At 36.0% G+C, this 12962-nt stretch overlaps 2 protein-coding genes across 2 annotated transcripts in view; one reads left to right on the top strand and one right to left on the bottom strand.

Moving 5' to 3' along the window:
* Positions 1-12962, bottom strand: part of TULP4 (TUB like protein 4) — a 205579-nt gene that overhangs the window by 133088 nt on the left and 59529 nt on the right. The window lies entirely within an intron of this gene.
* On the top strand, positions 4380-4687 carry LOC118856055 (40S ribosomal protein S21). Its single transcript, XM_036766112.1, has one exon. It carries the CDS (start codon positions 4380-4382, stop codon positions 4629-4631), a length of 252 nt encoding a protein of 83 aa, XP_036622007.1. The 3' UTR covers positions 4632-4687.

Below are 12962 nucleotides of genomic sequence, written 5' to 3' on the forward strand. Positions count from 1 at the left end.
TCATGAAAGCAAAGGCTCATATTTTCAATATTAACATTATCCCAGTGTTGCAATATGACAAGAAAGCATGAAATAAAACTGCTTCTGAAGAATTAAAAAATAAGTATCACCTAGAGGGCAATGGAGAGGTATATGATGGAAGTAAGCAGGCTTTAACTTACAACCAATGAGGAATAAAAGTAAAATAACTGTGTGACAGGAAGAGGAAATGGGTGGGATTGACAAACAAGAGATGACAGGTGGAGAGGCAGAGTGACCCATTGGTTGCCTCCTGTCAGGAAAAAGCAAGGAAAGGCTGTACTATGATGAGTGGACCCCATGTAATAAAGTAAAGGAGGAACATGAAAATGAGGTGCACAAGAAGGCAGGTATGGATGGGTTGTCATCTACACCATTTGAGGAAACTCAAATTGATGAGAAAATAACTGATTCACTTGTGTATTTGACTATAGTACCTTTAAACACTAAGTTCCTTGTTATCTCTCTGGTTACTATGTGTTTTTCTTGTTGACTTAATCTGCAACGAAGGTCTCAAACCAGCTTTTTAAAAATCATATGAAATACCGCAAAATCTGTCCTAGCTCCTCATTTTCATATTGTATGTAATTGTTTTAAATATCCGTTGAATAAAAAAAAGTTGTTGAGTGTTGGTTTTTTCTCCATTCTCTTTCATTTTACAGAGAAGTTCAATCCATTCATATGTAAGATTATAACTGTTTGAGTGTGTGTGTGTCAAACTGGTCCCTGTTTATACTTACCCAGTCCCCTCCCATAAACTGTCCTCCATCTCATTACTCTTTTCTAACTCAAAATTCTTGAGTTTTTTTAAATAATTCTTTCATTTTCTTATTATCCTTCCCATTCCCCACTGAGAAAAGAATATGGTTTAGAATCGTGCCTACCAACTATAATGAAAATCTCATTATAAAGTAAGAAACTACAAATATGAGGAATTCAGGGCAACATGGGACAACCTCTATGAATTGTTACAGAGCAAAGTAAACAGGAAAATATATACACTCTGACAATATAAACAAAAAGGCAGCCAATTTCTGATTCAATAAAATGACCAACTTCAGTCCTGTAAAAAAAGATGATTAAACATCTGCCTTCTTGCAATAGAGATAGGAAACTCAGTAACATATGTTATATAGAACATGGTTACTATGCCAGCTGATCTTGCTTAATAATTTGACTTGTTTAAAAAGGAGGGTCAATGAAAGAGGAAATAAATGGAAACTGTGGTATAAAAACTCCAAAAAGACACTAACAAAATTTCAAAATTATTTTGAAAAGTTCTCCCCACTGTTTCCTTTAACCCCACCACACTCCCAATCTACTCTCTTAGGAGTGACATTTATTTAGCATATACCTATCCAAGAAATGTTAATTTACTTCTTTCTCTTTTTAGATTATCCTAGACTCTTATATTGCCATTCACTGGCTTTATGCCTATACACTCTTCCTTTTTTTTCCTTCTTATCCCTCATACAAGGAGGGGATTCTAGAAAAGGGAAGTTTTATTCCATCATCTATCAGTACAACTGCAAATCTCACTCATCCATCTTTTCCTATCAACTTTGTTTTTTAACTTTGTCTAGTTTTGGTTGGTCTTATTCTAAGTAGATTCATTCCCCAAATTTACATAAGAGGCAATGAAGTATGCTATCTATCAACCATGAATACCCTTCGTCTCTTCCTTCCTTTGTTCTGACCCAAGTGACTTTTCTCTACCTTCTTCACCCACTAAAATACTGACTCACTTGAGGGAATGTGGGTTGTGTTCCAACAAATATGAATTCTTCATTCCACCCTCCACTCTTTTTAACTCCCTTAGAGTTGGATCTCAGGTAATGTAAGAAGTATTTTTTGTAATAGTCTTACCTAGTCCAAAAGCACAAACATTGATTTTCTTGCTTCTGTCTTTTCTTATTAACTGTATTTAGTTACCTTTCTTATATTTCTAATGTTTGAAATAACAACCTATCAAATATTCAGTTCACCACTTTTACTTAGAAGAAATCACTCAAATTCTACCCTTTTGCTTTGAGTCCCATCTTTTTTCATAGATAGATTCAGATTTGCAGGATATGCTATGTATGCCTACAAACCAATCACTTTTGAAATGTTGTATTCCAATTTATTCTTATTTCTTATAAATTAGGAGTAGTCCTAATCCTAATCCTAATCAATTTTCTTTGACAAGTGAAGGACTATCCCTCTTCTGCTTGTAGTATTTGTTTTGTGATGCTGGAAGTCCTAAGGTTTTACTAATACTTTTCTTAGTCAAAGTTGGGGATTCTATCAAACGGTTTAACCTGTAGATTCTATCAAGTTGTATTTTGCCTTCATTATGCAATAATTCTGGGTAAATATTATTTCTCAAAGTTTGGGTACTCATCCTTACCACTTCATTGTGTTTTTCTGTAATACCTATGATCCTTAGATTAATTTCACTTATTCTATACTCAAAGTGAGCCACCTTGGCTTGTACCAAATTCATATGTACTTCTAATATTGATATTAATAATAGTTGGCTAATAATAGCCATTTACTGTGCTAAGCACTTTATAAATATCATCTCATTTAATCTTTAAAACAACCCTATAAGGAAGGTGCTATTATTATCCCTGTTTTACAAACAGAAGTTAAGCGACTTGCTCAAGGTCACAAAGCTAAGACATGTCTATGGCCACATCTGAACTCAGGTCTTCCTGATCTGGTCCAGAACGCTATCCACTGAGTCACATACATGCTATGTTGTCCAATTCACTTCAATTCAATAAGCATTTATTCAAATCCTACTACAAACCACTGTGCTATGCACTAGGAATACAAAGACAAAAATGAAACAGTGCTCGCCCTCAAGGAAATTACATTCTATTAATTTTGTCATATCAAATTTTCTTGTACTTCTACATCTGACTTGCAAATCTGTCATTTTCTTTTCTGTTTTGGAGAACTTTTCCATCAAAAGTTCTAAACTGCCTATCCTCATTTGTCATTTTAATTTCTTCCTTAATAGTTCCCAATTCTGCCAGTTTCCATCCTTCATTTTTTTTTCCTTTTAAATCTTTTATGTGATGTAGGGTGGCATAATAGACAAGAAGGCAGTCTTAGAATCAGGAAAAGCTAAATTCAAATTCTGAATTTGATACTTTATGGTCACAGAACCAATTCACTTAACCTCTCATTTCCCCAAGCAGATCTCAAAGATTCTAAGTGAGCAGTTGCCAATTTACATCTGTGAAGGAATTTCCACACCAGAAACTTCCTGTACCAATGAAATCACACATCCTGATCAGTATGTATGTGTCTATGTCTAAATAATCTCTCTCTCTCTCTCTCTCTCTTTCTCTCTCTCTCTCTCTCTCTCTCTCTCTCTCTCTTTCTCTCTCTCCTGAACCTACTTGAAATATCTTGCCATTGCTACAATAACTTTTCTGATGATACTAAAAATACAATGCCTTTTTCTTTCCCTTTATCATTTGCTATGCCATCTATTTTCATTCTGTTTTTACAGATAAGGAAACTGTACCTTAGAAAGATTAAGTCATATACTTACTAAGAATTGGAGCTAGCACTCAAATTTAGGTTTTCTGACTTCTAGTCCTACCCATTAAGTCATACTAAATCTTACAAGGTATGTTACCTAAACTTCCTCATTTAAACTGCATAATCCAAAGTCACTCCCTTAGTACTTTTGGGCAGCATTTGAGTGAGATACACTTGGACTAAGTATCTCACCTATCAAGAATAGTGCTCTACATGGGTGTGTGTGTGTGTGCATGTGTATTAGATGGACCCTTTTGGCAGTTTGGCGAAGTCTATGGAATCCCCTTCTGAAAAAAAAATTTTAAATAAATGAAAAAAAAACAGGATGACAAAGAAAACCAATTACATTTGTTTAAAGTCCACAGACCCTAAGACTCAGGAGTGGAGAACCTGCAGCTCTAGGCCATGTTGCCCTCTAGATCCTCAAGTGTAGCCCTTTGCCTGAATCCAAACTTCTATGAATCCATGCTTCCTTGAAGTCTGGAGTCAGCCAAAAGGCTGCACTTGAGGACCTAAAGAGCCCCACTCCTGTGCCTAGGTTAAGAATCCTTGCTCTAAGCCATTCCCACCGACCCTGATATTCCATTACTAGGCATAGTCCCAAGTAGACAGGCCAAAATTAAAAGTTAAGACATCCATCTCACATCTGAATTACATCTATTCTGGATAATCCATTTCAGAAATCAGTTCATATCAAATTAGGATCTATAATTTTCAGGAAATTTGACTAAGTTTTGAAAGGCATGTATCTTATTTAAGAGTTCTACGCTTGCTTTTCCTCTTCCGCCGCTTTCGCGTTTGCATTCGGTACCACAGCCCCCGACATGCAGAACGACGCCGGAGAGTTCGTGGATCTGTACGTGCCGCGGAAATGCTCTGCGAGCAACAGGATCATCGGGGCCAAGGACCACGCGTCCATCCAGATGAACGTGGCCGAGGTTGACAAGGTTACAGGCAGATTCAATGGCCAGTTTAAAACCTATGCAATTTGTGGAGCAATTCGTAGAATGGGGGAATCTGATGACTCTATTCTCCGACTGGCAAAAAATGATGGTATTGTTTCAAAGAACTTCTAATTGAAGAAACCTTGTGAAAAATGTCTTAATAAATCAGAAAAACAGCAAAAAAAAAAAAAAAAAAGAGTTCTACACTTCTTCCTGAGAATTGTCAACAGTATTCAGCCAAGTTCTCTTCTTTCAAAGAAAACTCTTTTGTCCCTCATTATCATTTGATTCTCATCCTCCTTAACACCTGTCCTTCATTTTCACCTTGTCCACTGATTGAATACACCAAAGTCCCTAATTCTAATAAAATTTGGATTTTTCTAATTGTACAGTACATAGGTTTTCTTCTGTGTTTTAAGGGCAGAAAAGCATTCCCAGTTTCAGAATTACTCCAACATTTTACACTTGAAAGAATTCATTAGTGAGTGCTCCCTCTACAAACCCTTCTGTGCATTAGTGTATAGTCTTGATGAATTGTCATAACCAACATAATTCAACACCCCCCAACCAAACTGTTAATACGTCTCTTAGAATTTAAGCTGATACATTAACACAGTATTAGTGAGCCCACACTAACAGTGTCAGAATTATTTTAATTCATGTTGCCTTTATGTTTTCTCTTAGTATTAACTACAAAAAGGATCATAGGGATGAATATCCTCATTTCGGAACAAACAACTAAAATAAATTTCTGAATTTGCACTTCCCCAAAATGTCTGCCTACATGTTTTAATGTTTATTTGCAAAATTTATTTTTAAATCAAGGAAGGAACTACTTGTAACCATTTTTTTAATTAAGCGGTCAGTTAGATCTGGTTTGGGTAAGTGAGCAAATGTTATAGAAATGAGTGGGTTTTATTGTCTTTTAAAAATTCCTAGAAGAATCTGAATCCAAATATTCAACAGATAGTAACTTTTGGTGTGTTTTTTTAATGTTAGCTGCAATTTTTGCAACATTACGCTTAAAACATCCCTAGTAATCATTTATTTAAAAGATCTAAAAGCCATAGAAAACAACTTCTGCTTACTCTCTCTTCTCTCCCTTTCTCTCATCAATCCTGTAATCTTTGGCCCACATGACTTAGACTAAAAACAAAGCATATCTCAAAGTTCCTAATGGCAGTCCTAAAAAAAACTATTTGCTTTCCAGTAGCATCACTGCTATGCCCTATCATGCTGGCACAGAATCTGGTGTGTTGAGAGAAAAAAAAAGAAGCTTTTGTTGTGGCACCCACATCCTCCTTGAAATAGTAAGACTCACTACTGTGTTCCCCACAGACTATGAAATGGTTTTTGTTTTAGCCACTAGCATGACCAAGCCCAAAAAAAGATAACTAGAAACCCAAATCTTGTGGTACTGGAATATATATCATAGAGCATGGTAATTATGAACTTTAAAAGTATATAACTGACTTCTTGAGGAGCCCCTATAACGTTTTTTAAAGTGCTTTTTGGAATAATGGTTCACAAGCAATTGTTTGTTGTTGTTCATGTTCATCCTTCATTTTCAAAGAGGACCAATGACATCACAGGATGATGTCTTGACTCACACAAGTGAATTGGATTTAAGTGAGGCAGAGTTGCACAAAATGGCCAGCCTCGCTCTCTTTCAGTAACTGAAGTCCAGTGGCAAGACAAAAGTCAAGTTGACTAGAAATGACCCAGGATGCAGTGGATGACCTTGAGGTCTTCAATGTCTGACTAAGCTCTAAGCATTCCACAGTGCCTGCTTCAGCCACCTATATGGTCATTGGAACAAACTGCTCTTATCTGTCTATTCCACTGGAGAAAGTCTTCACATGTTCGGGGTAAACATTCCCCTAACTCACCAATAAGTTTGAGGCCTGTCAGTTACCCTCAACCTGATTTAGTCTATCTGCCAAGACTTTTTCTGCGGTATAGCCACTGCACATGCTATAGCTTCTTAGAGACACAGGTGAGAGGTGCATGACAGATGGACAATAGAAGTGTCATTTTTAATTAATTTAATTCAATTGCTCATAGGCAATTATTTAAAAAAGAAACTACCTCATGGCTAAACTACATTAATAACCATATGTGGCAATAGATTCCTTATGACTCCTTACTATTTTTGACTATTAAATTTCCTTCTAAGTATGCCATGAGTGGTTTCTTAAATTGTCTCCATATCCCTAATTGTGCCTAATTGGGACATTTAAGTATGCCCCAATTCAACATTTTCTACACAATATTATACCTTTACATCATATGTATTTCTTTACTATTTAGCAAAACCACTAAATTAAGCTCTATGGTTCCCAAAATTTAGTGAGTACTTCCTGCCTTATGGGAATGGTCAATTTAGTCCAGCTGTTTCCTAATTTTTCGAGTCCCCATTGATCCATGACTTTCAGTAAACGGTCCTCCACCTCTTCTTTTAAAATTAAAAAAAAAATTCCATAGTTTACCATGTAAGAAAAAAGATTAATTTTTTTCATGAAGCTTCATTTGGTACATCACATTTTTGTATTATAAAAGTATGAAATATTTGTAAAGAAGGCAGCCAGATAAATTGGTTGAGACCCTTGATTCTGTTTCTTATTGACTGTTTTGCTCTAGAGTTTTGAAAGAAATACCTGTATATCGTGCTCAGACTTCAATTTGTTTCTTGCTTTTTGATTTGATTTACAATAGCACCAAGAATCCTGATTCACAGACATAAGTTGTTATAAGTGGAATTAAAGTCTTGTGGGCATTTTTAGTAAGAATAGGATGTTTCCCAAGGGTATCGCAAAAATTCTGTAGCTTCAATGAGTACAAATCAATTCAGAGTTTATGGTTATTATAGAGATGAATTAGCACATTTTCCACTGTGTTATCAGTGATTTTTTTTCTACCTCAATATGAAACGGCTTTCACATCCACCTCTCAGTCATTTGATTTTGGTCATAAGGAATTACTGCTTCAACTCTCTTCCTAAATTTCTTTGCAAGCATTTTATTAAAAATTCCCTTCATTTTCTCACTCTATCTATATATCCTCACCATTCTCTCTTCAATTCACAAATTTTCCACTAAAATTTGTGCTTTTGGAATATTTTAAAAAGTTAATACAATTATTTACCATGCGTTTATTTCCCTTACTTGCATGACAAATTTCTCAACCTCTCCCCAGGGGCCAGGGGAGAAGGGGCACTTGTACCTCATGTTGTCAACACATAATCAAGTGAAATCAACTAATTCCTACTCCTGACTTTTTCCCAAACCAGAAACCAAAGCAAAAGCTTGCATCTAACCTTAGACTACAGTTTCTTGGAGCAAAATGCTCCATTTCTGAGCCAAACTGTCCCAAGAGAAAAGACCAGGATGAAATAGAAAACTTCCTACCTTTCCTCTTTTCTCTCCTCTAAACAGTAGAAAATATTGGAAATCAGATTGATTGGTCCAAATCTCTTCACCATTAGAGGGCATACAGCAGTCACTTAAGAATCATAGTAGTCTTTTGGGAGCCAAGACAGTAGAGTAGAAGAAACAGTACAGCCAAGCTCTCCCAACATTCCCCCACAAATAACTTTTTTTTTTGCTTTTTGGCAGGGCAATTGGGGTTAAGTGACTTGCCCAAGGTCACACAGCTAGTACATGTGTCAAGTGTCTGAGGCCACATTTGAAGTCAGGTCCTCCTGACTCCAGGGCTGGTACTCTACCGACTGCGCCACCTAGCTGCCCCACCCCCACAAATAACTTTAAAATAATGCATCAAATCAAATTGTAGAGTTGCAGAGCCAAGAAAAGGCCCAGGAATAGAACCCAACTTTAACATAAAGTTCAAAGTCAAGAAATGAGTTAGAAAAAGCAAGGAAACAACAAAAAATGAAGCTGAACAAGAACCATGGTAGTTACATTTCTTCCATAACATCCTTCTTTCTTTCCTTCCTTTCTTCCTTCCTTCCATCCTTCATTCATTTAACAAGCATTCACTAAGTTTCTACTATGCCAGGTACTGCACGAGGCACTATGACTAAAAAAACCAACACTACCCCTCAAGAAACCCAACAGTCCCTGACCTCAAAGAAGCTTATATTCTGTTGAAGGAAAACAGTACATAGATCCTTACCTATCTGGCAAAATTCAACAGTTAAGTGTGCATTTGTACAAAGCAATAATAAAAAGCAAAAGGAAATTATGTAGAGCAATTTTACTCAAAATAACTCAAAATAAAATGCATAAAATAACTAAGATTTAACATATTAAAGTACATTCGAGATAGAGGAGAGGGGAGGGGAAAGGAGAATAGGAGAGGGGAGGGGAGGAGAGGAGAAGAAGAAAGAAAGGGAAGAAGGTAGGAGAGGAGAGGAAGAAGGAAGTGTTGGAGATAGGGAGATGGAGAGTGAGTAAGACAGGACCAAAACTAAACATAAATCTTACCAAAATTTAAATGAAATGAACACTAGAAGGAAGCCAGACTTGAAGTTAGCACTTCTCAAACATTTAAATGTGAGGATTCCTTTACACTCTTAATTACTGGAATGCCAAAGAGCTTTTGTTATGTGGAAAAGTAATGTTTAAAAATATTTACTAATTTATTTTAAAATAACAACAATAAACCCATTACATGTTAACATAATGCTTTTAAGAAAAATAATTATATTTTCTAACAAATAGTGGGAGGAGTGGCATTGTTTTACATATTCTTTGCAAAGAGTTAGATCTTCATATCTGTTTTACCATTCAATCTCCTGTCATATATCACTGTGGTTGAAGTATATTAATAAAATGTGACCAAACACAAATTTATAGTTCAAAAAGGTAGGAGTATTTCAATAGGTGAACAACATCTTAATATTATCATAAAAATAGCTTTATAACTTGCAGACCCTTTTAAAGGGTCCTATGGACTAAACTTTGATAACTGATGTTTTAAATAATTAAAAGTCTCAGAGAAGCGATGGCAGAAGGCAGCAGAGCTCAGACAGAAAGTTGTATCCCCTGTCTAATGAGGTCATAGTTATTCAGGGATTGCTATTTGATTATCTATATTTTAATGGATATTTCAATTTAGAGGAGAGTAGTAAAGAATCTTCTGAAATACGTAATAACAAAAAGCAACAATAAAAACCTATTTTGAAAAAAAAATTAAAGTAGACAAATAATAGTGAGATATTCACTGCTTACAGGTGGGCTATACCCAAACAATTAAATGAAGATATTACCTAATTTCCAAATTTAGCATTATATCAAAATACTAAGAGGTTACTTCATACAACTGGGAAAAATAATCCTAAAAGCTCATTTGGATCTTGTAGGAATTTTGTAGAATCTCAAGGGAAATAACGAAGGAAAAAAAGAAGCAAGAATGAATGGGGACTAGCAAGTCCAGACCTTAAACTGTATCATAAAGCATTAATCATGGAAAAGTATGGGGAGATGGCAACATGTTAAGACCTAATGAAGCCCAGGTCCTCCACACACACAAAAAAAGTTTTAAATAATACACCAAAAATAAAATTTTAGTTATTATTATTATTGTTATTATTATTAATCCAAATAGAGCCTTTGAGGAAAAAAATGTCTTGGCCACAAAAACTACAAGAATATCCTCAGTAGAAGAAACAAGAGATACAGAATACAATATTAAAGGAATGAGAGCTAGGGAGATAACAATGGTCAGGAGAACAGTTTCAATTGGACCCTTACCCAAATATTGAAATCTCTGAAACTCAGAATGGGCCAAACAGAAAGCAACAATTACATGAGACAATAAGAAATAGTAAAGTCAAATCAAAAGATTCAAAACCCTTAATCATCACAAGCATTTGTTAATGGATTTTTAAAAAAAGAATAGTAAATGTGTGAAACAGACTAGACAAAAAATTCAGAGATAATTAATCTTAGCAGTCCATTGTCTGATAAACTCCAAAACATAAATTAATTGGGGAAGGATTCCCTATCTGAAAAGAAAGTTAGGAAAACTGGAAAAATACTTTAGTAGTAATTAGGTCTAGAACTTATACCATATGCCACAATAAGTCCAAAGTGGATATGCAAAATGTGACTACCTAATATAAATGTGACAAACTAATAATTAATGAAAATAGAAAAAGTTAACTTTAATTACTAGGACTAGAGGAAGACTTCTTAACCAAACAAGACACAAGTGCTTTTTAAAAAGAAACATATAATTTCAACTACGTAAAATAAAACATTTTTATGTCAACAAAATTAGTGCATACAAGACAAGAAAAAGGGTTACGTGTGAAAAATGTTGACATCAAATATCTATGTCTAATATGCATGATAGGTATTGAATTAATATAAATAAAAACAACTCTGTTTAATGAGCTTCAGTGATTCGGAAATTTTCTCTAATCCTCACAACTTATCAAACCTCTCCAAAACAAAAATTACGCAAGAGAGAAAAAGTATTTTCAGGTCTAGGATACCCAAGGACACACAACATGGGTTTACAACAAAACTCATTCACACACTCTGATTCCCCACCCCCCCCTTTTACAGTGCTTTAAAGACTATGGCTCCAGACTGTGGAAATTTTCCCTGATTACAACAGACAGCCAATGACCACAGCCCCTCAGCAACAAAAGGCCTGCTGGAGGCCACAACCCTGCAAAACAACAGAGCTGAAGTGAGGCTAACAAACCTGTAACAGCAGCAGAACAAGTGTCAGGGAAGATAATTCTGTAGCACTAGCACTGTAGAGCTCCTAACTGTGGGTATTAGGCCAAACACGTGAGGAGCAAACACTGAGACAGAGCACCATGACAAGACACATTGTATGATGCGGGGGCAGGGGTGTTCTACATAACATTCCATTAAACTTAAGGAAAAGAACTCAGCATCCAGCCAGAGCCAGTTCTGACCTCCCAAAAGTCAGCTGGGGCACAGACCTAGGCTAGAGAACCATGAATTATCCAGTAGAGGAGGAGACTGAGAAGCTTTGAGATCCGTAATGTGTGAGGTAGTGAGAGAATAAAGTGTGAAGACTTCACAAGGAATATGTATATATGTATTTATATCTAAAATGTTTGAGAATCAACATTTAGAGAAAACGGAAATGGGATAAATTTGAGTCTGTGGGAATCTGATTATTCAGCCTTTAGGAATGTCTTTCTCCCCATTTTCCTTTAGATTTATAGATGTCACCTCAGCTGTGAATGGAATACAAGCTTGTGAAAGCTTCCCTATGAATAACTCATGCAAGGCAATATTCAAATAGAGATAGTACAAATTTAGTTAGGATGTGAACCTCACCAGGCCTAAGTTTTGTTTTCCTGTAAATCATATGATTTCGGGGAAACCAGATGATATTCCCCTCTCCCCCTCCCCTAGCTTACTTACAAACGGCCATCTTAGCATTAAAGTTTCCCTATAAGGTAATTCTAGTTTCTGTGCTTGTATTGGGTAAAAACTTATTCCTGGTTAGATTGTGAGGCCACTCATCTCCGCAAATGGGGGCGGGGGTCCAGCCTCTGGGGTGGGATTTCTTAGAATTGTTTGTACAAGGGTATATATCTCCCTGCTTGCCTTCTCCCCCTCGCCTCTCTTCACTGCTATCTCCGCCCTGGTAGTGAGAGATGCCCAATTCTCGAGACTTGATCAAATAAAGCTTCTGGTTTTTTTTTCTGCCTTGAGAAACCAAGACATCTCTGTTTTTTTTTACTTGAGCTAGTGGTCTTTTGACCTACACATTAAGGAAACCACAATCTGGGTAGAAAAAGTCAGAAAGTGAGCAACTTGGGAAATAAAGAGGCCAGCAGGGGGAGGGGGAGTGATGCACAGGAAGGACTGAAATTACCAAAGATTTCAGGAAGACCTTGAACATAAATCAGCAGAACAATATCAACAGTAGAAAACATGGCCTCCAAATCTAGTCAACAAGTCCAGGTATCTATGAATAAATACTGCAAAACAAAAAAAGTGATGCAGCATTTTATGGGACAGAGGAACCCAGGGAATTTGGGAAGAACATGAGACCACAACACACGGTTCATGAGTGGTTCAAAAAAAATGAGAGGCATGAGAGCAGAATTTATGGCCTGCATAGCAAAAATTATGGGCAAAATAGAAAAAACTAGAATCTTAGAATGGCAACTCTCACCAAAGAAATAAAAGAGAGAATAAAAAAATTAGGACTCCAAAGAAACTGAAGTAAAGGACAGCCTAGAAGAAGAGAAGCAAAATACAATTAACATTAAAATATGCTCACTATTCAAGGAAAACATATTGATATCAAAGACAGGATGCACAGAGACAACCTAAGGACCATAGGTCTCCCAGAAGCAGGACAAAATAAAGTCTTAAAATAATAAAGAAAATAATAGAAGAGAACTGCACAGGACTTCTGAAATTAGAAAATGAAACCCCAATTTTAAGAATTCACAAACTGCTTCCAGAAAAAAAAAAAACCCCAAGGTTGCAAACTCCAAGA

This window comes from Trichosurus vulpecula, chromosome 7 (assembly GCF_011100635.1).
Source record: "Trichosurus vulpecula isolate mTriVul1 chromosome 7, mTriVul1.pri, whole genome shotgun sequence".
NCBI classification, from domain to species: Eukaryota; Metazoa; Chordata; class Mammalia; order Diprotodontia; family Phalangeridae; genus Trichosurus; species Trichosurus vulpecula.

Coding starts and splice junctions, on each gene's coding strand:
- LOC118856055 (XM_036766112.1), top strand. CDS start 4,380: ATGCAGAACGACGCCGGAGAGTTCGTGGATCTGTACGTGCCGCGGAAA.